We start from the raw sequence: 27,404 nt of genomic DNA on the forward strand, positions 1-27,404 counted from the left end.
TATCCTCACCCCACCCCCCCACCCCAAAAAAAACTACATGAAGACCACTTTACAAACAGTTCAGGTTTTTGAAATATAATTTAAATCCAAAAACATAGTTGACTGCTTTCAAGAAACAATTGCGTTTGTTTTGTATCGCTTGCAAAGAAAAAACAGTTCAGCGTGACCCTAGACTCAACTTTCAAAATCACTTTTTTGGAAATTGGTCCCATCCACTCCCTGCCCATCCCTCCACTGTTATTCCTAGGTCAACGTGAACAACAAGGATCATCCAGCAAAGGCTCTCAAACTATTGCTGAGATTTTCCCCATACAAGCACACACATGTAGCCCAGCTGTTCTCTGTTGCTCTGCTGGCAAATGTTCAACTTGCTGCCTTTGTTCCATCTTTTCTGACAAGAACTTTGCAAAACAGAACCCTTTTTCTTTTTTATAAAAAGGTAAAACGTTGAGAAGCAAAATGGTGTTAGCAGATCTAATTTAATTTGAAGAGGGGTAAAGCACATCTGGGGAACTTGCAGCCCTCTAGATTTTGTTGGGCTCCATCTCCCATCATCCTTCACCATTGGCTATGTTGGCTGGGGCTGCTAGGAGTTGGGAGTCCAACGGCAGCTGGCTAGCCACAGGTTCACAACCCCTGGTATAAACTGCCCTGCTGGAAGGGCGGAGGCCCTTTTGGTCCTGCAGTTTATCACTTGACGAGCACCATGCTCAAGCTGAGAAGCCATGTAGGAACTCCATTGCAGCCACCTTCAGTTAAAAGGGCTGATGGGAAAGACTCTTATCTGACTGATGGAGAGTTGCTGCCAATCACTCAACAATCCTGGCCTGGTTGGGCACACAGCCTGACAACAGCTTCCCATGTTCCTATGAAGGCATGTGAGTGACCTAAACCTGCAAATCCAATTTGGCATCAGAAGCAGGGCTGAGTCTGCCTTTATCGCAAACTAGTGAACTTTAGAGGCAAACGTATTTCTGGAAAGTCTCATGTGGCTGGAAAAACCATTTAGGCAGCATCTGTCCACAAAGTACTAAATTGCAGCTTGGGGAATGCATGGCCCTCCAGCTGTCATTTGGCTAGAACTTTCATCATCTTTGACCACTTACCATGTTGGCTGGAACTGATGGAGCTGGGGGAGTCTCAATAGCAGCTGGAGGGCACAAGACCCCTCATCCCTGAGTTACACCTCCGCAAGTGCATTTGATGCGATCCCTGATTGCCTTGGACAGAGGTGTGACACCTGTGGCCCTCCGGGTGTTGCTGAGTTGGAGCTCTCTGATCATCCCAGACCATTGGCCATGCAGATGGGAAGCCCATGAACAACTGGAGGGCCAGAGGTTCCCTGCCAGAGACGATGAATGACAAACAAAAAATGGAACTGGGGCTTCATGGCAGGAAGCGAAGACAAGAGGAATCAACGGGGAAAACTTGGAACAGGTCACATTTTTGTGGTACAAAGAATATTTGTAAAAACTCAAGTTTCCCCAAACCTTGCATTCGTGGGTGAGCCCTGCTCCCCTATCTAACATCAGCCTGAAATGCAGAAATTCACCAGTGAAGCTTTCCTTAGCAGAGACCCAGCTGGTGGGAAAGAAAGAGAAACAACATCACCAGCTTAATTTTTTGAACCAGCTAAACCGGATAGGACTAGGGCTTATTTAAAAAATAAACGGGCATCCAGCTGTAAAGAGCACACTACTATTGTTTATCACAGGTGACTACATGCAGACAGCCTATTTAACTTCATCCAAGGACTCTCAAGTCACATTTCCTTCCTGGAATGTAAGGCTATAATTAGAGGACCTGCCAATTACAAAGGGTGGTCACTGGAAATTTCTGATTCATCATCATCTTGTCCATTTTTTACCCAGGAATGGGGAAACCCATGGCTCCCCAGATTATGTTAGACTACAACGCCCCACATCAGACCCAGCCTACAGAACCAGTGGTCAAGGCTAATGGAAGTTGTGGTCTAGTAGGTTCCAGATCAGAAAAGGTTACAGCAAGTCATCTTTCAGACGAGGGGTAGGTGACATTGTCCAAACATCTGGAGGGCATCACGACTTCCATCAGCCCTAGCCAGCATTGTCAGTGGGCAGGGATCATGGGAGTTGTAGTCTAAAACATTGGGAAGTCCACTAGCAGACCACCACCTGCCTTCTCCTTAATTCTGTGCTATGATCCAATGAGAGACGGGTGGCCCCACCATCACTAGCCCTGGATTCCCCAAATGTTGTCGACAAATCCTGCTTCTTCGTACACCATCGCAGGAGTAGTGGCAAAGAAGGCCAAGGAGGAGCCACCATGCAGATCTGCTAACCCAGGAACGTGGAGATGAAAACGCTGGTGTCCAGATTCAAGGTAGCATGCCACCATCGGTCTGGGAAGTACAGGACCTGTAGGGAAGGCAGAGGAGAGGGAGAGAACAAAGCGAGGACTAACGGGGCCTGGCAACACCATGCCTTGCTAAAGCCCCTATTGTTACACACCCCTGCTGTGAGAGGTTTCAGGGGATTGTGCTATCACGTTTAGCTTCTTTGCAATGAAAGAACACTGGAGACTTAAAGGAAGCAAAAGTAGAAGCTAAGCAAGCAGTCTGAGACAAAGCAGATCTCCCAAAGAACAATCCAGGTCAACCTTCCGAAGCTGCAGAGCCAATTTCAGAGCAGGTGACAGCAGTGGGCCCATGACACCTGACCAAAGATGCCACACAAGCTTGTGGCAGGCTAGGTAAAGGTAAAGGGACCCCTGACCATTAGGTCCAGTCATGACCAACTCTGGGGTTGTGGCGCTCATCTTGCTTTATTGGCCAGGGAGCCGGCGTACAGCTTCCGGGTCACGTGGCCAGCATGACTAAGCCGCTTCTGGCGAACCAGAGCAGTGCACAGAAACGCCATTTACCTTCCCGCTGGAGCAGTACCTATTGATCTACTTGCACTTTTTTGGGTGCTTTCGAACTGCTAGGTTGGCAGGAGCAGGGACTGAGCAACGGGAGCTCACCCCGTTGTGGAGATTCGAACCACCAACCTTCTGATTGGCAAGTCCTAGGCTCTGTGGTTTAACCCACAGCGCCACCCTATAGTGCAGCAATTTGTGTAGATATGTACCAGCCAGGATTTCGGCCTGAAATTTTGGAGAAACATGGCGAGTCAGTACAGGCAACACTGAGCAAGATGGACCAACAGTTTGACTTGGCCCTAGAGTAATGTAGGCTAGTGCCAGAACTTTGGAAATGGGGCCACAGCCGTGACTCACCTCTCCGGGGTGGATGGTGCACTCGAGCGGCTTCTCCCACAAGGGCAGAAAGGGGTATGTATCTAACAACCAAGACAGTGTCGTTCTGTTGGGATGGAACTCTGGCATTTTCTCTGGAGGATACAGAAACCAGCGCTACAGAGACAGAGAGAAGGGCTTAGCTGGCAGGAACAGTAAAAGGGATGGGGAACCTGTGCCCCCCCCAGGTGCTGGGTGAACAGGCTCTTGAAGAGCATTCAGTCCAGTTGAGCCCCCACCCACCCACCCACGGCTGATGTCTCAAACAAGACCACCTAGCAGGTGCAGGCTGACCACCTGCATGCAAAGGTGGGCGATCACAGTCCCTCTCATTGCTCCAGCCGAAGCACTTACTTTCCTGCCGAAGATCACCTCTGAGTAACCTGGGCCATGCCAATGGAACGGGACTCCCGAGCCGGGGCCTGCAAACGACCGGAGAAGAAAGAAAAGGGAGGAAATTAGCATTTCTTTTCAAGGAGCATTACCATCAAGACAGGAACACGGGTGGGTTAAACCACAGAGCCTAGGACTTGCCGATCATAAGGTCTGCAGTTCAAATCCCCGCGACAGGGTGATCTCCCGTTGCTCAGTCCCTGCTCCTGCCAACCTAGCAGTTCGAAAGCACATCAAAGTGCAAGTAGATAAATGGGTACTGCTCCGGCGGGAAGGTAAACGGCGTTTCCGTGCCCTGCTCTGGTTCACCAGAAGTGGCTTAGTCATGCTGGCCCCATGACCCAGAAGCTGTATGCTGGCTCCCTCGGCCAATAAAGCGAGATGAGCACCGCAACTCCAGAGTCGGCCACGACTGGACCTAATGGTCAGGGGTCCCTTTACCTTTTACCATCAAGACATAGATCATAGAATTGTAGACTTGGAAGGGACCCTGAGGATCATCTAGTCCAGAGCTTTCCAAACTTTTCATGTTGGCAACACACTTTTTAGACAGTTTTACTAGCAAACCAGAGGTTAAACTAACCCCTTCCCAGTCCTGGAAGGAGCGCAGGGAGCGCTTGTGCTACACACTGCAGCCGACACACTTAACACAGGCATAGGCAAACTCCGGCCCTCCAGATGTTTGGGACTACAATTCCCATCACCCCTAGCTAACAGGACCAGTGGTCAGGGATGATGGGAATTGTAGTCCCAAAACATCTGGAGGGCTGGAGTTTGCCTATGCCTGCACTAACATATCATGACACACAGTTTGGAAAGCTCTGATCTAGTCCAACTCCCCGTAATGCAGGAATATGCACCTGTCCCTTACAGGGATCAAACTTGCAACCTTGGCATTATCAGCAACATGCTCTAACCAACTGAGTTATCCAGGCTGACTCACGGTACCAAATAGCTGGGCTGCTTATAGACTATATTTCTGATTGGCAGTGTGGTGCAGCGATTGGAGTGTTGCATTAGGGCCCTGGAGACATGGGTTCAAATCCATGCTCCACCATGATGTTTGCCGACTGGCCTTGGGCCAGTCACTGGCTTTCAGTCCATTTACTGTTATTATTAGTTAATTCATTACTTGCCCATCTCCCTACAGTCCCAGGTCGGGTTACAGCAATTAAAACACAACATTAAAAGATCTGCCTCCTGGAGTTGTGACGACAAAATGGGGGTGGGGGTGGAGAACACTGTACAATGTAAATGAAGGAACTACATATCTTGCTTTCCTTCCGCTACGAAACTCAAGGACTTGCCTCCAACCGGGGCTGAGTAGGATCCAGGTGTTCAGACCATTCCCTTGTCTCAGAGGAAGGCTGATGGCAGCAAATGCCACGGGAATAATCTTGCTCCCATTACCAGACCTGGATGTTTTGTTCTTGTTTTCTTCTTCACACCATACGGTTTCGATAAAGGAGGGTAGATTTCTCCTTTAGCCAAGCACAGTCTAGGGCCTACTTTCTCCAGCACTGGAGAGTGTACCCACTGTTAGGGCTAGACAGCTGCAGCTGCTGAGTTTTGCTCCACCACTATGACCTTGAGCAATCCTGAAGCCGTCTCTCTGCCCAGGTGGCAAGATAACCAATTCACTGGCACTTTTCCCTCAGAAAGGCCATGCCCAGAATCCCATGACTATTAAAAGCAAGAAGCCTTCAAGGACACATTCCACAGCCAGGCAAATAAATTCAGGGAGAGTAGCGCAAAGTAGCGTCGGTGGGAGGAATGGCCTGGAGGGAAGGGGCATGACCTGGAAAGAGTCCCAAGGGCCACATTTGGCCCCGAGGCCTGAGTTTCCCTATCCCTACAGAAGGCCACTAAAGAAATAGATCGAGGGTCAAGGCCTGGGGTCTGCCTTGAAACCAGCTGAAATTCAAAGAAATGAAAACCCCAATAGAGCCTGAGAGGCAGTGTGGTGTAGTGGTTAGAGTGTTGGACTAGGAGCCGGGAGGCCAGGGTTCAAATCCCCACTCAGCCATGAAAACCGGCGAGCTTGGGCCGGGCACTGCCTCTCGGCCTAGCCTACCTCACAGGGTTGTTATGAGAATAAAATGCAGGAGGAGGAGAAAGATGTATGCCACCTTGACCTCCGTGGAAGAAAAGTGGCATATAAATCAAATAAACAGAGCAATTGGGGCAAAATATCTACATGAGTAGGCTCGGGGGAAGGATCAGACCCCTTCAAAGCACACATTGGATAACAATTCCCAAGTGCCGGCTACCTTTCCATCCCTTTGATGCCCCAGAGACTGACCTGCAATCCCAAAACTGTAGGCTCCAGTGGTGCCTGGGATCCGGAACGGGGGCGGGGTGTACTTCTGGAAGAGAGGGCCCCACTCCGTGAAGTTGTTGTCCCCAAAGAAGTAGAGTGTTTCTGCAAGGAGGACAGAAAGCACAACCGTAGACCTTTGCATAACAGAAAAAGCATCCTGTAATCAATTTCGTGTCCCATTCCAAAAGCAAACTCTTGGGATTTCCATGACGGTGGGCCATGTTCAGTCCCTTGAACAAAGAGCTGGGCTGAGAAGAGAACCTTAGCCTTCCTGTTGCGCCAGCAGCAAGTGGAGCCTGGCTATCTCAACAGCAAAAAGGTGGCATTGCCAGTTGTGCAGGGAGGAGAGGGGGAAGCAAGGAATCGGCCCCTGAATACGACCCACCAGGGACTGCATGGCAGGATGGAAGCCAAGCTCAGCTCCTGAGGCAGGGGTTAAAAAGCAGGGGAAGCAATTCTAGAGTAGGATTGCATCTATTAATCCTGTGGTTGGCAAGGGAAAGTCAGGGCATGGGCAAGGTGGCTGGATTGGGTGCAAAAGAGGTTTGTGCAGCATCAGGAAAAACTAAAGGCAGCAGACAGCTAGGATTCATGGAGGGGCAGTATTAGCCGAAGGAGGCTAAGGCAGAGCAAGGACTCTCCTATGACATCTGAGCTGTCCCTATATTCTCCCCTTAGCCTCCAAGAACAAAACAGTACCGAAGACCATAGGAAGAGCCTGCTGGATCAGACCAATGACCTATCTAGTTCAGCATCCTCATCTCACAGTGGCCAACCTGTTGCCTATGTGAACGCCCCTCCTGAAATTTCCAGCAACTGGTATTCAGAAGTATTACTGGCTCCAAAAGTGGAGGCAGAGCTGAGCCACCATGGCTAGTAGCCATGGGAGCCTTCTCCATGAATCTGCCCAGTCCTCTTTTAAAGCCATCCAAGTTGCTGGCCCTCATTGCCTCCTATGGGGACAAGTTCCGTAGTTTCACTAGGCACTGCATGAGCAAGTCCTTCTTTTCATCCGTCCTGAATCTTCCAGCGTTCAGCTTCATTGGATGGTCCTGAGTTCTAGTGTTACGGGATGCCCTACTCACCACTCCCCAAAGAGGTCTGGTCCTGCGGCTCCAGCAATTGATCCACATACTCCTGGAAGGGCAGGTCAACTGCAAAAAGGAAGTCAGTGATGCTGAATGCAGGCAATGGGCATGCATCTCCCTCAAAGAGCTGTCTTGCTTGGCACGAGACCAGAGATGGAGGAGACTTGTGGCCCTCCAGGTGTTTCTGAAAGCAACTCTCACCTCTAAACTGAAGGAGCGTCTCCACCCCCATCGTTCTACCCAGACACTGAGGTCTAGCTCCAAGGGCCTTCTGGCGGTTTCCTCACTGCGAGAAGCCAAGTTACAGGGAACCAGACAGAGGGCCTTCTTGGTAGTGGCGCCCGCCCTGTGGAATGCCCTCCCACCAGATGTCAAGGAAATAAACAACTATCTGACTTTTAGAAGACATCTGAAGGTAGCCCTGTTTAGGGAAGCTTTTAGTGCTTGATGCATAACTGTAAAGTCATACCTCCTGTTACATTTGCTTCATGTTACGTTCTTTCAGATTATGTCCTGCAGTGACCCAGAAGTACCGGAAAGAGTTACTTCCGGATTTCGCCACTCACGCATGCACAGATGCACAAAATGACATCACACGCATGCGTAGATGCGGGTTGCATTACTTTCATGTTGCAAACGGGCCTCCGGAACGGATCCCGTTCACAACCAGAGGTACCACTGTATTTTAATATTTTGTTGGAAGCCGCCCAGAGTGGCTGGGGAATAAATAATAAATTATTATTAATATAAATTATTATTATTAAACACTGGCTCTGCTGGCTGGGGATGATGAGACTTAGGAGTCCAACAACATCCAGAGAGCCACAGGTTCCCCACCTATGAACTACTGACCACTTTCCATTCACAGTGGAGCAACTGGCCTTCTGCAGGTCCACAGGCTGCAGCTTCAGACCAGTTTGTTGTAGTGGTAAGTGTCAGAATAGGACCTGGGAGACCAGAGTTCAAATCCCTGCAGTGCCAGGAAACATATTTGGTGACTTGGGCCAATCACTCCTTCTCAGCCTAACCTCCCTAAGAAGATTGTTGTGAAGATCACTAGAGAAGGGGAGAACCACGTAGGCCACCTTGAGCTCCTTTGGAAGAAAGGTGGTTGATCTAAATGTAATTACAAATAAACCATTCCTTAAGTCCGGCAGCAGTTTCAGGCTCCAAGCAGAATTACTACTGTAAAACTAACTCCAGGCCAGTGCTGGTGGCTTGATTCAACTGAAACAGAGGGAGGCTGAAAAAAGGTGTGTTTGGTGGCTGGGCGAGGTTGGAGGTCGACTGCTAATTCCTATCCTCTTTACTTCATTATAGCTGCTTCCCTTCATATCATGCAACTCAATGGAACCAGGAAATTGACTAGACTGTAAACAGCTTCTGGTTCAGTTGCCTTCACTCTTACAGGGAACAATTGTATATGAAAATTTAACCAATTTTCATTTCCACTGTAACTGTGTTCCTTAACACAGTGAATAGTGATTTATGTAATTAAGTGGCAGAGAAATGTCCTAAATAAATAAATAATAAGCACTTTTTTAAAGGTTCTTGAAAAAGGTCCGTTCACCCTTTCACAGACTTAATATATATTTTTAAGCCCTGGAAAAACTGCTTCAGATGTGGAAAGGTGTGAAGAAGCTGCAGGAAAGGCAAGAAAGGTCATGGACCACAAAAAGTTTCCTTTTCTGCCTCCACTCCTCCTCCGCTCCTAGTAATTTCAAATAACTTTCTTTAATTGAATTGCAAACATTATTTTTATGATTGCTTTAAATGCAGCCTTGGAAAAGCAAACATTCAGCTTGGTGCGCGTGCCTATATATCCAACCCAATTATCGCATGTGTTTGTAAGGGCTCCACAACCTTTGGGGGTCTGTGGAAAATGTAGAAATCTAAGGCCAATCTAATAGTTAGGAATTTGGAAAAATAATCATCATCGTCATGGTTGGGGTTTTTTTTTTGCAATTGTCCTCAATGCTATGGAGGCTCTCATCTCTCTCATTTTGTGCTGACAGCCACTTTTATCAATATATGAATACTGGCACCTCTTTTTTAAAACAACAACAACCAAAGAGCAGTACAGTGGTACCTCGGGTTACAGACGCTTCAGGTTACAGACTCCGCTAACCCAGAAATAGTACCTTGGGTTAAGAACTTTGCTTCAGGATGAGAACAGAAATCGTGCAGCAGCAGCGTGGCAGCAGCAGGAGGCCCCATTAGCTAAAGTGGTGCTTCAGGTTAAGAACAGTTTCAGGTTAAGACGGACCTCCGGAATGAATTAAGTACTTAACCCGAGGTACCACTGTAGTGGTAAATAGCGGGACTACTATTAATAATAAAAAAAATTATATCAAGTAAGAACAGCGTCCTTTATAATGAGAGCGCCAGATTTGGGCCAAGCTGCAGGGCTCAAGCCCAGCCTACTCTGGTTCCTTCCAGAAAGCATCTTGGCCACCCTGCCCTCACCTTTGCGGTAAGAATAGGTGTTGGCGGTGCTAAGACGGACAGGGCGGTCCCCAAACCTGTTCAGCAGCTTGTCCTTGGTACATTGGGCCTGGAACTCCTGTAGGTAACAGAAGGAGATGAGAGTAGAATCAGAGTTGGAAGGAATCTCGAAAGATCCCAGATTCAAATCCTGCATCTCCAGATACCATTGGGGAAAAACTCCACTCTGAAAACTTGGACAGCTGCTGACAGACAGCATTGACAGTGCTGAGCTACCTGGACCGATGATCTACTTTGGCATAATAAGGCAACTTCCTGTGTTCCTAAAGGAAAGGGCCACAGCTCAGTAGCAGAGCATCTGTTTGCTTTGCATGCAGAAGATCTTAGGTTCCATCCCTAGGGATCTCTGGGTGCAGGACTGGGAAAGACACAGGCCTGAAACCTTGGAGATCCAGCTTATGAAACTGGGCCATTAAACCGGGTTAATCTTTAACCCGAATGTGCAGTTGTGGGGACACTCACCGAGTTGTCTGTTATTCCTTGGAGTATAACTGGCCGAGAGAAGGCATACCTAAGAAGCAAATAAGACAGGTACAGCTGTTGTATGCAAAGGCAGATCTAGGGGAAAGTGACCAGTGCGATCTCACTGGGTGCAGAGCTTCTGGGGTGCTGCAGGGGGCGCCACAACTATGACATCCAACAGAAGGCAAGAGATGGTGGGGGGGGGTGGCTTGCCAGATTTTGGCACTGCACAGGTGCCACTGAAATCTGAGACACCAACGTCAGCCACTGTTGTATATAACAGGCAGCTCTTGATTTAGTTTCATTTATGCATCACTGCCTAGAAAACATCTCAAAGTGATTTAACAATAAAAACACAGTTCCAACAATCTTACATTTAAAAAATCTATTGCATATATTAAAACATTTTCATGTCAAATAGGTAGGCCTTGCATGCAAGAAGTCACAGTCAATCCCAATGGGATCTCCAGGGAGGGCTAGAAATGTCCCCTGCTTGAAACCCAGAAGAGCCACTGCCAGCCAGTGTAGACAATATGGAGCTGGATGAACCAAGAAACTGACTAGATATAAGGTAGCTTCCTATGTACAGATGCAGACAGGGATGAGAACCTCCACTTTCAAGGATAAAAAGGAAGATTTTGAAGAGGCAACAAAGACACGCCTGTCATTATTCCTGGCTGGAATTCAATCAAGTACATGCAAATTCTTGTTGAGCAGATATAGCTGATTGGGAGGTCTTGTGGAACAGACCTGAGGAAGTTCAGTCTTTCTGAGATAAGCAAAGTGATGAGGAAATGTACTGGAAAGTATGGGATAACATTTGCTTATCTGGCTTATCACCAAACAGATCAGAATGAATGCTAATTAAATAGCCAACATCCTCTAATCTCCCGGCAAACAAATCAGGGTGAATGCTCAGCCAACACATCATTCTGGAAGTTCCCTAAGATTCAACACTATATTTATAATAGGAACAGGTAACCTGTGGCACCTCAGATGCTGCCCAAGGAATAGAGCAGGGCATCATGTGGGTCTTACTTCTGAGTAGGCACGCAAAGGACGGTACCGCTCATAAACAGCAAAAAAGTCACCCGTGATAACCTTGTGTGTATGTGGAAAAGGATGGAAACCTTCCAAGCCTGGATAGCCAGGCATTTTAAGGTTTTTGCCCTGGCAACCTTGAAATTATTAGTCTAAGTGATGGCTTTTAGGAGTTATAAACTTCTTTTTAGAAGGTTGTTTTGCACTGTTTCTTTTCTTTTTTTAATTATCTATTGATACATTTGCTGCCCTGGCTCCTTTGAAGGAAGGTGCAAGTATAACGAAGATGATGATTTCACAGACCTCTCCCTCCCTTCCCAAGAATGTTGACCCCCCCCCAGCCCCCTGATGATGACCAAAACAGATAAGCAGAAAAAACGCCCCTGCCACTTACTGTTCAATGAACTGGGAGTAGGTTAGTGTGGCATCCCTCCTCTCAATGGTACAGCTGTCTTCTTCCAGTAAAGCAGAGTGGCTGCTTGTCAACCTGAGGGGAGAAGGGGTGGATGGATATTTTTCATATCCATTAACAAGAGGGGTGAGGAGCCTTTTCAAAGCTGAGGGCCTCATTCTCTCAAGGGTAATCTTTCTGGGGGCAGCATGTTATTGTTATTATTAGATTTTATTTATTTTTTAAAATAATATGTGTGAGATCCAAAGATTTCAGGATGGTTCACAGCATAAAAATACAGAAACACGCCCCCCGCCCACACAGAGTACCTAATAAAAACCAAGAACAGAAACAAAACAAAGCAAAAACCTCCCCTCCCACAAACATATTTAAAAGGACACAGAGTGTTAAGCAGCCAAAGGCCTGGTTGAAGAGGAAAGTTTTTGCCTGCCGCCTAAAGATGTACAATGAAGGCACCAGGCGAGTCTCCCTGGGGACAGCATTCCACAAATGGGGAGCAACTGCAGAAAAGGCCAGTTCTCGTGTTGCCAGACTTCTTGTGGAGGAGGCACATGAAGAAGGGCCTCAGATGATGAATGAAAAGGTGGGGGCAAGGCCAAACCAATGAAGGGTGGAGACAGAGCATTCTCTCTCTCTCTCTCTCTCTCTCTCTCTCTCTCTCTCTCTTCCTGACACTCCCCATTCCCCTCCGACACCCCCTATTCTCTGACACCCCTATTCTCACTTCCCCTCTCTCTGACTCCCCCTGAATGAATCAGACCTGAGCACTTCAAAACCAGCTCCAGCTCATTTGTTTGTTTCTACATTCTACAGGTCCTGCTTTCACGGTTCTCAAGGCTATTAGCACAGTAACAACAAGGTCATGCTAAAGTGATCACAATTAAAGTGCAACAAATAAAGACATGGCCCTAAAGCAGGGAAAGGAGACTGTGCAATAATGAATAAATTAAACAAACAAACAAACAAACAAACAAACAGGGCATTAGTTGAAATTGAGGCAAAAATGTGATACAGGAGGAAGGGAGCCTTTCAAAATGTGAGTTCATGCATGAAGGAATTATATACAAGCGAGAAGCCACCCAATTCTCACTGATCCATTTTTTGACTGTCTACCTACTCACCAGCCTCCATCAGTGTCCAGCAATGCTAAATATCCAGGCAGAAAGATGAGCATCAAGAAGGGGAAGAGCAAAAAGCGCTGGCCCCTGGGTCCCATCTGCTCCAAAATCCTACACATCTGTCATTCCAAGCAGTGATCCTTTGCAGGCTGAGGCTGCAGTGGGAAAACCTTGAGAGGAACCTCCTTCAGGAAAAATGCTTTAAGGCCAGGTGCTCAGCTGCATCTAGAAGATGGTAGAGTGCGGGGAGCAGTTTATACATAAGAAAAGATCCAGGTTCAAATCTACACTCAGCTGCGAAACGTGCTATAAGGAAGGCGGACGCTCTCAGCTGATACTGTACCACAAGGGGTGGTTGATAAGATTGGACATGGGTTCACTGTTGCATGAGAATTGGCCACCTCAGAGGATCATTCCAAAATACTCATCCAGCAACCCTGGCTGCTTCAGTACACTGCTTAATGCCTTTCCTTTCCCCATAACGAGGGGGATTCAAAATAATGCAAAATTATAAAGTGCATGTAAGTGCCTTGCATTTTCATGCCCATGCCAGAGTGTTCAGATTGTGATTGTGTGTGTGTGTCCCCTACTTTACAAAGGACAGCCCTCTGCTGAAGGGCTGCCTGGTCCCATGGTAGCTGAAAGGTTAAAAAAACCCCAAACCCCATCAGAAGCAAGAGCAGTGTGGGGAGGGCTTGAACTTGCCCATCCCCAGACAGCAGGCAGGCAGCTGACCTGGCCAGTCTCCCCCCACTATGGCGAAACGCGTTTTATTCCTGGTTTAAATTACAGCAATTTTTTTTTCTAAATTTGCATCTATATGCATAAATTGCCACTTGCAAATTGTAGGTAAATCTGTATCCCCGTTTGCCTCCGCGCAACTCCCGGCGCTGCATTTCCTCTTTCTTAGAGACACGTAAGCGGCTTCATCGGACTGATGGCGAGCAGAAGGTCTCTAGACGCTCCGCCCGCCTCTCTCCTACCTGCATCCCTCCACCTGCTCGACCCACCTGCGTCCCCATCCCTCCCGCTTTACCTCGCCTTCCTTTTATCGCGCCGGGCGCTCTTGGGAGATCTCGCCAAGCCCCCTGGAACGGGCAACCCTTCTTCGCCCCTTTGGATCTGGGAATTGTAGTCCGTACGTTGCAGCCACTCCGGGAAACGGAGTCCTCACCGTGAGAACCTGTCAACTTCCTAGCCACGCAACACCCAACATTATTTCTCGCGACGCTGGCCGCTTTCCAAGTTGGAAATGTGCAAAAATTAATCCCAGCTGTAGCAGGGCAGGAAAGACGGAAGGACTACATTACCCAGCAGGCACAGAGGGCACAGGGTTAAGCCAAAGGGAGAACCCCCCCGCAAAAGAATGTCGAAAGCCGGCTGTTTTGGTATTGGATACAAGGGCTAAGACTACATCACCCACAAAGCATTGCAAACGCGCACCCTTTCTTCTCTCGACGCACATGAGTTTCCCCTCTGTACTCTTACCAGAGAGGGTGGCGTTGTATGGAAGGGAAAGTAGCATCCCAAAACCAGACATATTCTTTGCCCTGCTGGAGAGCTCGTCGTGTTAGAATGTGCCACGACTGGAAAGCCCAAAGTCACGTTACCTCAGTGTGGGTTTGTTTTTCCTAATGCACACCTCCTGATAATTTGTGATTCAAATAAAAAATTCATTGATGCTTTTGAATTCTGGTGCTGGAGGAGACTCTTGAGAGTCCCACAGACTGCAAGAAGATCAAACCTATCCATTCTAAAGGAAATCAGCCCTGAGTGCTCACTGAAAGGACAGATCCTGAAGCTGAGGCTCCAATACTTTGGCCACCTCATGACAAGACTCCCTGGAAAAGACCCTGATGTTGGGAAAGATGGAGGGCCCAAGGAGAAGGGGACGACAGAGGACGAGATGGTTGGACAGTGTTCTCGAAGCTACCAGCATGAGTTTGACCAAACTGCGGGAGGCAGTGGAAGACAGGAGTGCCTGGTGTGCTCTGGTCCAGGGGGTCACGAAGAGTTGGACATGACTAAACGACTAAACAAGTGTTGGCCCATTAGGGGGAGAAATCCAAACATTGAAGTAGTATAATCAAATAGTTTTGGGATCCCTTAAGACTAACACATTTATGGTATAGCCTGATGAAGGTACAAATATACATGTTTGTGAGGATTGCAAAGTGAGGTCAGAGGGAAAAGAAGCACAGAAAAGTACAGGTGGTGACAATGGCCTTATTAACAGTTAGACTACTGCAACACATTGTACATGGGGCTGCCTTTGGAAACAACAGCTGGTGCAGGAAGCAGCTGCTAGGCTGTTGACGGGGACAAAACATGAATGTTTAACTCTGGTTCTGGTCTGACTGCACTCTCCACCAATTTGTTTTTGGTCTCAATTAAAAGTGCTGGTATTGACTTTTAGAGCCGTATATGGTTCAGAACACCTATAACCAAAGAGCTGCCTTTCCCTTTATGAATCCATATGGACATTGTCGTATGACATTTTTTGCATGCTTCCTCCAAGAGAGGTCTAGAGGGTAGCAATGATAGAACAAACCTTTTCTGTAGTAGATCCCCACCCCTAGGAAGTGCTCTCCCCAGGGAGGCTTTCCTGGAACCAACTTTGTCATTTTGGTAGCAAAGACATCCCCCCCCTGCAGTGGACATTCGGGTCCCAGTGACGGGATGCTTACACATTTTTATTATGTATTTTATTCTTTTTGTATATCACTTGGAGGCTTTTAATTGTGGCAAGCAATAAATAAAATAAGTGCAATAAACCTAAGCAAACCATTCTCACCCAAAATATTTGAAAGTACAATCCTTCATCAGTAACTCATTTAGCATGATATAGTGTTTACACAGCCTTTATATTTAAAGCACATTTCCCCCCTCAAAGAATTATGGACCCTGTAGTTTGTTAAGGGGTTCTTGGGAATTGTAACTCTGTGAGATATAAACTAGAGCCCTGAATTATTTGAGGAAAGAATGTGCCTTGAATGTGCTTTAAAGGGCTAGTGGGCAGGTAGTTGTAGTCCTTCAGCCCACAAGTGATAGCACTGAACCTCTTGAAATACTGCAATTCAAAGGCTTCACAGTCTGCCTTTGAAGTTCCTTTCCCCAGTAATGGTTACCTTCAGATCAGCTGCAGACTGTCCTGGGAGACTAAAATGTTCCCCCATTGGCTTTAGTAGGGCCAAACAAAAAGTCACAACACAGAAGTGAGCAAGCTTTCAAGTTTCACAAAAGTCTTCCTCAGTTAAGATATATTACACAAAGCCAAAAGTGTGGGCAGGAGAGAAAAAAGATGTTCGTGGGCATGATGGAAAAGGCCAAGGCTACAATCTGTAACAGCTTTCCAAGGTGGAGCACTCCAGATATTTTAAACTACAATTCCCAACAGCATGAGTCAAATAATGAGTGTGTGCCGTGTCACCTAGAACATTAACACCTGCAGTTGGAAGACCACTCTGTGCTTGCATTAGTGCTATTTGAAGAAAAGAGGCAGGATGAACTAAAGCTGAACTTGCAGAAGATCTCTTTAGAGAACTAGGTATTACAAGCAGGGCCTGCAGCAGAATGTTGCAGGGCATTCCCACCGTCTTAAGTCAAGGATGGAGAAACTGTAGCCCCTTCAGATGTTGATGGACTTCAACTCCCTTCATTGCTGACCATGGACCATGTTGGCTTGATCAACACTTGCAAGACCACCTATTCCCTATCCTTGCTCTAAGCATAGAGCTGTTGTTCAGGGGCCCAACCAACTGAAACACAAGCTCTGTAGTCCTTTCCAGGCCCTGAAGGGAAGGAAATAGGAACCCCCACACCTGTCACAAAAAACCCTTCTCCTGCTGTGCTAAAAGGATCAGCTGACAGGTGATGCGAAAAACCTATGCATGAAATTAGAGAACCACAGCCATGCAGGGTAGACAATGCCATACTTGTGTTTGCTGATCTGTTATTAGATTCTATGGGTGGTAGTCAATGTTAGTCCTACTTAGAGTAGACCCAATGAAAGCCCACTTCTATGCACTGGGCAGAAGGTCTGAAGGGGGGAATGGTATATGCACCTGCAAGCTCCCCACTTAATCAGACTTCCTGTCTAAGGCATGGAGGTCTGGAGGGAAGAGTGGAAGGACAGAGGATGAAGATATAGTAGGTAGGGCCAGCACATATAGCCCAACTCCACCACCTACTCATGATGGAGAGGTCACACAAGCTGCAGCAATGCATATTGCTAGGGAAGAGGAGACAGAGCGCAGGGTTGCTCTTTCAGCGGCAGATGCACATTTCCAGGAATGTTTTGGCATAACTATTAGAAACATTCAGTGCTCCATACTTTTTCTGTTTATTAAGATTCTCCTAAGAAATTACACATCGTGCCAAAATTACTATATTTTGAAATTTAAAAAATAAAATCTGTTAAGTGCAACTAGGTAAGCCAAGTGTCTAAAGAAAACTACAGATTGTAACAGGGACATCTTGTGGAATACCTGTTTTGCTTGGCAAGGTCTGTTACTGCTTCTCAATAAGAAATGGAAAATGGGTAGTCTGGCTGAATGGGTTTTATTGGATCAGCTTTACTGCGGCAGGAATATGCAAGCTTTCTACTTACAAACAGCTCTTCATCTGGCAGAATGGAGGGTAGGAGCTATATCACTGGATACATATAAAGCAAGACTAACCCACAATCAACATTTTCCTAGTAGTAGCCTTTGCATGCTTTTTAACATTTCCGATTGCCTTGAGAGTCCTCCCCTACTACTCTTTTTTGTGTGTCAGAGCAATAGCAGCACAAATGGCAAATCCCTCTATCCCCTTCGTGGCTCTTCTCTGAATCCCATCACTGTTCTCAACAGCTTTGTTCATATCCTATAGGTCAGCTCTATGACTTCCTAAAGGATAAAAGAATGGGATTGGTTAAGGTCCTGGGCAGGGGAGGGACATATGCCACCAGCTCACCCATAAGGACCAGTCTCACAGCTTAAGGTGGAGGGGGAGAAAAAAGGTGAATCCACCTGTGCATATAGTTCTTGCTAGAGGGCTTTATTAGTCAAGGAGAGCTTTTCACACAGGTAGTGTACTTGTGGATGAGGAGTACTTGACCTCATCTCTCTGAGCTGACCCCACGTAGTTGTCCCGCCTGGCAGCGTACTCCCCAACGTTGGGCAGCCCTGGCACCACGCAGCAGCTCAGGGCACTGCGGTAGATACTCATGTCGTGGGCGTCGTACCACTCGTCCGTCTTCTCATCATAGCACTCAACGTTGAACGTTGTTGTGAAGCCGTTGAAGCCGCCCACCACAAAGAGCAGGTCGTCCACCACTTCGATGCCAAAGTTGCTGCGAGGGTTGAACATGGTTGGGATGGTCCTCCAGGTGTTGGCGATGGGGTTGTAAGCTTCTGCGCTCCGAAGGCGGTTGGCTCCGTCAAATCCGCCCACCTGTGAGGCAGCAAAAAGACAGGGAGTCATTTAGAGGAGGAGGGGGCGGCGGCAGCTGCTTCACACCAAGTCAGATCACTGATCCAGGTAGATCAAGGAGGCACCGTGCAGATGCTGGGCCCAAACTCCCTTCCGTTCCATGCAATAGCAGTAGTCAGGGCTGGTGCAGAAGGACATTTTATTGCCCAAGATGAAGGACAAGACGGCACAAGAGGGAAGCTGCCATAGGGGCCAATGACCAGAGAAGAGAGTTGTTGTCATCTGATCAAGTCTTCTGTGCACACTGAAAGCTTGCATAGCACTAGTTTAAATCAACACAAATTGTTCCAGTAGAAGACTTCACTGAGGCATTTGACTCCCTATTTTAAATTACACCTCGGCATGGACTCACTAGATGGCAGAACTTTGGTGTGAGAAGTGGGACGAGGATTCAGCAGAACCACCTGAAAGAGTGGCCCAACATTGAGTGTTACTGCACGTACTTAGTGATTACCAAATACTATGTATCTTAAGCAGTAAGGCTGGCCCTGCTGCCATCACCACCAGGACAGGCTGCAGCTTGGAGGTCTTAGTGCCAGGCATTGAGACCCCAGTAGCTGCCTGAAGATGCCAGGTGTTGATACCAGGCTGAGAAGATCACCACACCCCTCAGAAGACCACTAAGCTACAGCATTCTTGCCATTTTGTGCCTATCCACTTCTTTAAATATATACAGTTCATGAGCAACAGCTTGGCAAGCACTTGGTCTTCACCAAACCAAAGGGAGGCAGCACTGTTCCAACAACTTTACTGCCAAAGGGTCTGCAGGCTTGCCTGCCATTACGGGCACAAAAGGACCCTGGCCTTACTGCGTAGACGTGTTCTCCGTACGCTATCACGCCAATGCCGCTTCGCCTGCTTCTCATGGGTGCGATCAAGCTCCACTGATCAATCTTGGCGTCATACACTTCTGCTGTGAACAGGCACTCATTTCCGTTGAACCCACCACATATATAGACCTTTTTTAAAAAAGGAAAGCAAAAAATAGGTTTGTGAAAATATTGTTGAAATAAATTTGGTGCCATTGTAGAAAGAATTGTTCGCCCTGTCCACTTTACACGCGTATTGGTTTGATGGCTTTTTAGTTGTTATGGTATCCTCCAAAGAACCCTGGGGATTGTAGTTTGGTGAAAGCGCTGAGAATTCTCACATGCTTCCTAGGCCCCTGGGTAAAACTACAGCTCCCATGATTCCTTGGGAGAAAGAATGACTGTTGTTAAGTGTGGATTAATAATTTTTTAATCCTGGCCTTCCTCCAAGCACCTCAGGGTACCTCCCTTGTAATTCTTACAACAACACTGTGAGGCTAAGTTAGGCTGAGAGAGAGGGAACAAGACAAGGACACTCAGTGAGCTTTGTGGCTGAGTGGGGATTTGAAGCTTACTCTCCTTAGTTCCACTATGACCACGAAACCCACACCAGCTCCTACCCTGGATACACTTGAAAATTTTGTATCGGGGTTTGGGAACCTGTGGCCCTCCATATGTTGCTGGACTCCATCAGCCCCAGTTGGTATGTCCAATGGCCAAGGATGATGGCAGATGGAGTCTAACAACAGCTGGAGGACCACAGATTTTTCATCTCTGGTTTACCGTATATTAACATAAACCAAGGTTGCTTTTCTTGCTGAAATAGCTGGCTGGATAACCTCTCATTGCTTAAGATGTTAGAGCAGGTCTGCACAACTTGCCATTTATGCCTGATATGATGGTCCACCAGCAGCTTAATAGATATTCTGTGTTACAGCCTGCCTGACATTGCAAAGTCAGCTGGGTTTATCCGGCACCTGGTAGGTCAGTTTATGCGGCCAGTGGGCTGTTTCTAGCCAGATGTGGAAGAAATCATGCAGGGATTACAAGAAGCCAAACTGAAAAGGACGCTGGAAACTGCCTTACACTGAATCAGACTATTGGTCCATCTAGTTCAGTATTGTTTATACTGACTAACTGTGGCTCTCCAGGGTTTCAGAGGTCTTTCCCAGTCCTACCTGCAGATGCCTGGGATTGAATGGATGCTTTACCCCCTGAGTTACAGCCCTATTCCTTAAAATTATTTAAGATTCTTAAATATTCATGCTCAGTTTATGACCCTATATCAGAGGAACTGCTCAAGTATGGATACTGCACCGTGAGATTCACTAGACAAAGCAAGTGTGGCTGGCAGTGCTTATTGTTATCTTTTTTCTTTTTTCAAAAAAGATCTCAAGTGCTGATTTATTTCATTTCCAGAGAGAGAGCTGCTGTACAAAAACAATGAAAGTCTTATGGTGTCTGATGAAGTAGGGTTCTAATTCATAACCACTCATGCCATAATACGTTTGTTAGGGTTTAAGATGCCACAAGTTGCCACCATTTATCTTGCTCTGCTCTTCATCTGACAGTGTTCCCAGAGCGGCGACCAATATAAGCAATAAAAAAGTATATCCATCAATAAAACAATACTGCCAAGCAAACTATCACAATAATAAGCATTGCAAACAGATACTGAAGGTTTTAAAAATCTAATATAAAATACATACAGCATTAAAAGGCCTAGACAGATTTTCACCTGGTACCGAAAATAAAATAAAATATGTTTATTACTTCAGTTGATGGCAGAGCAGGGATGATCTCAAAGGCTGGACAGGTTTTTGCACTGGGGCTCTAAGTTACTTAAGGATGTCTAGGTTAAAATCAGAACTTTCCATTCTGAACAGAAACAGTTAATGTAGCTGATTTAAGATTGACATAATATGTTCTACATGAGTGGTCCCAATTAATGAACATACTGCTATATTTTGTACTAAATGAGGCTTCAAAGCATCTTCGTGTACAGGACATTGCAGTGTTCTGGACATTAAAGGTAAAGGTAAAGGCACCCCTGCCCGTACGGGCCAGTCTTGACAGACTCTAGGGTTGTGCGCCCATCTCACTCAAGAGGCTGGGGGCCAGCGCTGTCCGGAGACACTTCCGGGTCACGTGGCCAGCGTGACGTCGCTGCTCTGGCGAGCCAGAGCCGCACACGGAAACGCCGTTTACCTTCCCGCTAGTAAGCGGTCCCTATTTATCTACTTGCACCCGAGGGTGCTTTCGAACTGCTAGGTTGGCAGGCGCTGGGACCGAACAACGGGAGCGCACCCCGCCGCGGGGATTCGAACCGCCGACCTTTCGATCGGCAAGCCCTAGGCGCTGAGGCTTTTACCCACAGCGCCACCCGCGTCCCTGTTCTGGACATTGCAGTGTACTAAATAAGATGTTGCCAGTGTGTGGATAACTGTGGCCAAGCTATTGTCATCCAAGAGGGGTCGCAGCTTGTGCACCAACCACAGCTGGTAAAAGGAATTTCAAGATGTAGAGGCCACTTGGGCCTCTCTAAAGGTAAGGCCAAATACAGCAACACTCCCCCAATTGCAGTAATCACCACCTCTCAGGTCACATGAGCCACCAACTCACAACACCTTCATCTTATCTGAACTGAGGTTCAGTTTATGGATCCCTCATCCCTCCTGCCTCTGGTTCACTATCAATCAAAAGCAACTGTTTTGCATTTCCATGTGGGTTTGATTAAAAAGAAAAACAGAGCTTGGTGTCATTAACAGTTTTGCTATTTTCCCTCTGTCCTCAAACCAGGTTTACGATATCTGTATTGTTGTCATCTTTACAGAAAGGAACAAAGGCTGGAAAGGGGGGGGGGTAGTTTAGAAAGCAGCTCAGGATGGTGAGGGGCCTTGTGGACATCAGTCTAGCCTCGTTTCCTAATCTTCCCTTAATATTTAATTTCTTCTCTTAGAGGCAACCCCCTAAAGTTTCACATCTACCCCTGTGACCTGTCAGCCTTAGCAGCTGGTTACCTTTTATAAACATTGGCCTACTTTCATTCTCATTACCTTTCCATACAGGGTTGTAGCACTTGCATCACTCCTCTGCTCATGCATGGGGGCTATCAAGGTCCACTGGTTGGTCTCGGGCTCATACCTCTCAGCTGTGTTGAGACGCACATAGCCATCAAAGCCACCCATGGCATAGATGAAGTTATCAAGGACGGTGACACTAACGTAACAGCGCCGTGAGTGCATGGGTGCAACCTGGTGCCACGTCTTCTTGACGGGCTCAAATCGCTTGACGCTGTTGAAGTAGTCCACACTGTCAAAACCCCCAATGATGTAGACGTAGCCCTTTAAGTAGGCGGCACCATGGTACGCCCGGGGGCTCTCCTGCTGGCACGTGACGTTCACCCAGCGGTCTGCACGGGCATCATACGTTTCGATGGCATTGGTTGGGCTCCCACCGCTCCAGCCGCCAATGGCAAACAAAATGGCGTACGGCAGACGGGGTCTCGTCAGCGGGTTGGTGAAGTCGGAGCTAGATGGTCCGTTCATGTTGAGATCGTACATGGCTTTCAGGGCGTCGATAACAATGGGCTTGCACTCCTCGCTATCCTTCACATAGTCATGCATTTTGACATTGTTCATAAAATATTCAGCATGCATCAAGGCCAGGCGTACCTGCAGAGAGGGGAGTGAAAAGGACTGGTGCTAATAGGAATGAGGCACATTCCTGTCTTGTTATTCTCAAGTTCATGAGACAGGTCTGTTTCCTCACCATCACTCAGCCTGTAAACCTTGGCCACTGTGTTACAGGAGTCTTATTATGAAGTGGTATCCTCTCAGAAAGGTGGAGGAGTATAACTAAAGCTGCACTTAACTGTCTAGCAGTGAGATCACGGGGAAGGTCTCCATGACATGAAGAAAAACTATGTTATGCAGAGCTGATGCTATGATTCACAACATCTTAATCAATTAGGAGACCAGTTATGAACACTTTCTTTTTACTGTGATTAACTGCTGCCACTGGAGGATCCAGAGAGCAGCAATCCTCCTTCTACCAACATAATAATTTCATTTTATTGCAGTACAGGCATTAGGACAGCAACTGTTTGTTGTTTGTCCAACTGATGTTTTGGGACTCAGCAGCATCTCCAGGGCAGTTGAAACCCTGGCTGCCAAGGATTCACTGGATCACCAACAGACGATTCCACCAGCTGCACTAATTGCCGATTATTAGTTTTGCGATGTTATGTTTCAGTGATACTACATGGCTTATTGTATATTGTTATTGTACTACTGTATTTAGATTTTGATTTTTGCATGAACTGATTTGAGGAGTGGGGTGTTGTGCATGTGATGCAGGTGCCTTCCCACTGAGCTACAGCTTTTCCCCAAATTATGACGCTCGTATCCTTGCGGCCAACCAGCTGCCCCAAAGGGAAGCCCACAAGCAGGACCTGAGCGCAACAGCACTCTCCCCACTTGTGATTCCCAGTGACAGGTAGCAACAGCAGCCTTTCAATAATAAGTACATGAATGAAACTCAGGGCGACATACGTAACAGCCCAAGAGCCTCCTAGAGCAGGCCTATGGCCCGTCTAATCCAGCATCCTGCTCTTAACAGTGGCCAACCAGATGACGATGGGAAGCTTGCAAGCAGAGCCCAACTGCAACGGCTCTCCCCACTTGTGATTCCCAGCAATTGGCATTCAGGAGGCATACAGCCTCTTGCACCAAAGGTAGTACACAGCCATTATATGAAGCTGGTTGGAAAGTTAGCCAGCACTGTAGATCTGGAGACATAAGGGGTGGGATTCAACACCACACTATTACAATTGTTCCGTCAGCTCACACAGTTCTGCTTGCCAGATGGAATGATTCCCCCTCTCCTCCCTGTGTGCCATTCTGGGGGTTCTCCCAAACCACCCCCAGAGTTTATGGAGGGAGGCATAGTGGGGAGAAGGGGGGGGGGAAGCCCTGCAGCGCTAATGGGAGTCCTCGCACTGGCTCCTTCTAGCACAAGTATTTAGTTAAATCTGGTCCTAGATACCTGATGGACCCCCAAGATATTTAAAAGGGCTAACCTTAGGGAGCAGGACTGCCATGTGCTGCTTTCGGTTTGTGGGATCGTGGGCAATCCACTTGAGGATGGCCTCGAAGACGGCGTCTTCCTGTTTCACATTGAGTTCGTCCTTTTCAATGATGTCTTTAAACTCATTGACCGAGAGCTCCAGGAATTCAGTAGACGCTTTTACCATCTCCTCAAAGTTGTGCAAGATGAACATATAGGCCGCCTGCCGCAGCTCCGGACAGAAGTAGTACTCTGTGAATTTGCAGATACCAATACAGTTCTCCAGGCACAGCTGGCATTTCATGAAGTCAGAACAAGCCCTGACGATGCCCATCACATTAAATTGGTCAGCAGCCACAAGAAGCCTCTCCACATTGTCCACGGTGATGGGCACTGTCCTTGTGTAGGCGTATTCGATAATGAGTTTCATCATATCTGGGGTTATGCCAGGAATATTATATACTCTCTTCTCTGAGTTGTTCCAGCTACTGGTAAACAGAGCTCTGAAAAAGAACACAACTATTTCTCATTGGTCTTTGTTGCATCTTGGGTTCTTCAAGGGGATGGTGTTGGGTCCACCGGGATCCTCTAGCTAACCCGCTGAACCTTTATAGCAACCCCCACAACTTTTTGGTGCTCATGACAGCTGCAAGCCTCATATTGCTTCTAAAAGTTGAACAGGAATTGACACTACTACAGGTGCCACGTAATACCCATTCGGCATTTGTAAGAACTCAATTGAGTAAGAACTGGCTATTGTAAGAACTGGCTATTGAGATCAAGCAAACACCTTCATGGTACTTGTTTTGCTAAAAACATTCTTGCTTAGACATGCCTACCCAGATGCTTAGAAAGTTGAGGTGATCTGTTTTAGTATTTAGGGCACACCTGCCTGACTAGGAATTCAATGCAAGATTGAGCAACCTTGCACTAGTTCCTATGAACAGGCAGCACCTGCCTACAATGCTGACACTGTAACCACACCCATCTTTAGGCCAGACTGCCAAAAAATAAATAAAAAATAAACAAAAAACAAATATTCAGATCTGATTGTCTAACATCAGGTCTGGGGTGCAATAAAAGTTGCAACAGATGGAGTGCACATCAAGAGGCGCATCATGGCTTCAACCTGTGGACTTGGTTGCCAGTGTAAACTATTGTTGACAATGACAGCTCTTGTCATGTTGGTGCATTGGCAGCTTATTATTTTAGTACTCTACATACCTCAACTGAAACATATTCCAGCTCACATTTGATAACTTCCTTGGGCTAGAAGAGTTGGGTCCTCAGTAGCTACTGGGATGATAATGAGACAAGATTTTGCTCCTAAGGCAAGAAGTACGGTCACTTGACTGTATCAGCAAAATCTCAGAAACCGTTACTCAACAGAGCCAACCAGATATTAAACAAAAACCCTGTTTGCTCAAATAGCACCATGAGTCTCCCAATACTACAAGTCAGTAATGACTCAGAAGTAGTGTGGGCTCTGTATTTTATCCTAGATGGGCATGAAAAGCCAAGGATGGTAGGGTCTCATTATTCAAGCAAATCCTTGCTATGGAATCCACTGTTCAAATAAATTAGAAACCTAGACAATCTTAACCCCTCCTGTCTTTTCTACTTTATTCCTATCCTGTGGTATTTCATTAACCTTCTTCTTGACTTATTTGGCTTTGATAAAAGACTCTGCTTCTGAATTATGCTTTTGGATCCCATTTGGCACCCCCTTGACTTGAAGACACAACTTGAAACTATTAACTGGTGGACATGAGTTAAGAACACACTCATTTACCTTTTAAGACAATTTGATTAAATGTTGCTGTAACAGAGAATGAAAGTTACATTACAATATGGTTCTCAACTATTCTGGTAGTTAAAAAAAACAAAAATAAAAAAAATAAAAAAACCTATTCTGGTAGTTTTTGTTTTACTAAATTTATCATTTAAATAGGAACCTATTCGGTGGTTTTGACAATATGATCACTTATTTGAGTTTAATTGATCAGTTAAAAGGCAGATGAACAACTAATAAATTTCAACTGCCTGTCAACCTACTAATTAGTGGTTATGACTTCCACACAACTGCAATCTGGAACAGAGAGGGTGAACCAGCAGCCAACCACATCTTTGAAGACAGCAGGAACTCAAGGATCTATTACTGAATAAAACGAGCCCTTAAATCAAGACATATTCCTGGGAATTTTGCCAGAGAAACCAACTCTTGCCTGTTTGAAGCACTGACCTAAAATAGGAGCTGCAGCTACAGAGGATGTTCTTGTGGGCATTGAACTCGCACCCATTGACCTTGATGATCACGTCACAGAGCTTCCCTTCCAGTCGAAGTTCGTTGAAGACTGTACAAGCCATCGCACTCATCTTCCTCTCCATGTGGCGGTGGGAGTACCCCGCCGAAGCAGAGGCATCATCCATTTTTTCAAGGTGGGGGGAGGCAGCACAAAGAGCTGCCAGGCCTTCCACTTAACCCTCCTCTTGGAAAAAGGGTGTGATTGGCTCAGAGGTTCCAGAATCCCTCCCATAATGAGACCCTTGACATGACCAGGTTCTAGAATCTTGGCTGTCCTCTGAAGCAAAGTGGTCCTGCTCACAGTCGACAGCAGCATCTGAGGTTTGGATACCCTTTCCCACACAATTTAAAATAAATTGATGCGTAGACAGCTTTTGACTCACAGTGGGCCACGATTTAAACATCTCAAACTGAGGGTGAACCAGAATGTAATCTGTTCATGATTGTCCTAATTTATATCCTGAGATATTAAAAACCATTTAAATAAAATGGCAGCACATTATACTGAACACTGAAACAGTTCTTTTGCATATGATATGAATGCTGGCTGCTTCTGACCTAATCCATATTTAATTTTTCAACTCACCAACAGATGATTATTTTTACATCTCCTAAGGGCATGGTATGAGATATAAAGCTTAGAGCAGCAGCATGGGCATAAGGTAAGAATAACTGGCCAGGCAAGCAGCACCAAGATTTAGGGATCATTTGGATCAATAAACTGAACTTGACCAACTATGCTATCCTGTAGCATGGAAGGCTGATGTTCCAGATTAAATGGAAAGAATAGCAGTACCAAAGACCAGGGGGAAAACAACAATATGGTTTGACTTGGCACTTGTTAGATATTATGTGCAGTAGTTTCAATTTGCCTTATGTTAATTTATAAGTTGGTATTGACCTTTAAAGCCCTTCACAGTTTAGGAGCAAGATCCTGTTGGATTGCCTATCTCCTCAAGAGACTACGCACTGACATCATTAGGTGCTCCCACCACAGAAGATATAGCTGTACTTTTTGTCTTCTTATTGCTGCTAGGAAGACCAATATGGCAAACTAATGCACTGGGAGTAAACTCCACTAAACATCATGGGACTTACTTCTAAGTAATAGTCATAACCATTTGTTCCTTGACTTG

General features: G+C 46.5%; 2 protein-coding genes across 3 annotated transcripts; both read right to left on the reverse strand.

Annotated features, from left to right (window-relative positions):
• Window positions 1–59: 59 nt before the first annotated feature.
• On the reverse strand, window positions 60–13,943 carry JMJD8 (jumonji domain containing 8). The gene is made up of 10 exons (XM_082199229.1): window positions 13,649–13,943; window positions 12,616–12,837; window positions 11,477–11,569; window positions 10,042–10,090; window positions 9,541–9,637; window positions 7,072–7,140; window positions 5,969–6,088; window positions 3,628–3,695; window positions 3,256–3,390; window positions 60–2,396 (listed from the first exon to the last, which is right to left on the reverse strand). The coding sequence occupies exons 2-10, from the start codon at window positions 12,729–12,731 to the stop codon at window positions 2,316–2,318; spliced, it is 828 nt and encodes a 275-aa protein (XP_082055355.1). The 5' UTR covers window positions 12,732–12,837; window positions 13,649–13,943; the 3' UTR covers window positions 60–2,315.
• A 3,688-nt stretch (window positions 13,944–17,631) lies between these two features.
• KLHL10 (kelch like family member 10) lies at window positions 17,632–26,607 on the reverse strand. Of its 2 annotated transcripts, XM_082199099.1 has the most exons (5): window positions 26,206–26,606; window positions 23,977–24,466; window positions 21,953–22,570; window positions 18,897–19,046; window positions 17,632–18,048 (listed from the first exon to the last, which is right to left on the reverse strand). In XM_082199099.1, the coding sequence occupies exons 1-5, from the start codon at window positions 26,391–26,393 to the stop codon at window positions 17,674–17,676; spliced, it is 1,821 nt and encodes a 606-aa protein (XP_082055225.1). In that variant the 5' UTR covers window positions 26,394–26,606; the 3' UTR covers window positions 17,632–17,673. The 2 variants fall into 2 exon arrangements, with proteins under 2 accessions (XP_082055225.1, XP_082055226.1); XM_082199100.1 differs by lacking the exon at window positions 18,897–19,046 and having other exon boundaries at window positions 26,206–26,607.
• Between the last annotated feature and the right edge of the window lie 797 nt (window positions 26,608–27,404).

This window comes from Podarcis vaucheri (genome assembly GCF_965113315.1).
Source record: "Podarcis vaucheri genome assembly, chromosome: 14".
Taxonomy (NCBI): Eukaryota; Metazoa; Chordata; class Lepidosauria; order Squamata; family Lacertidae; genus Podarcis; species Podarcis vaucheri.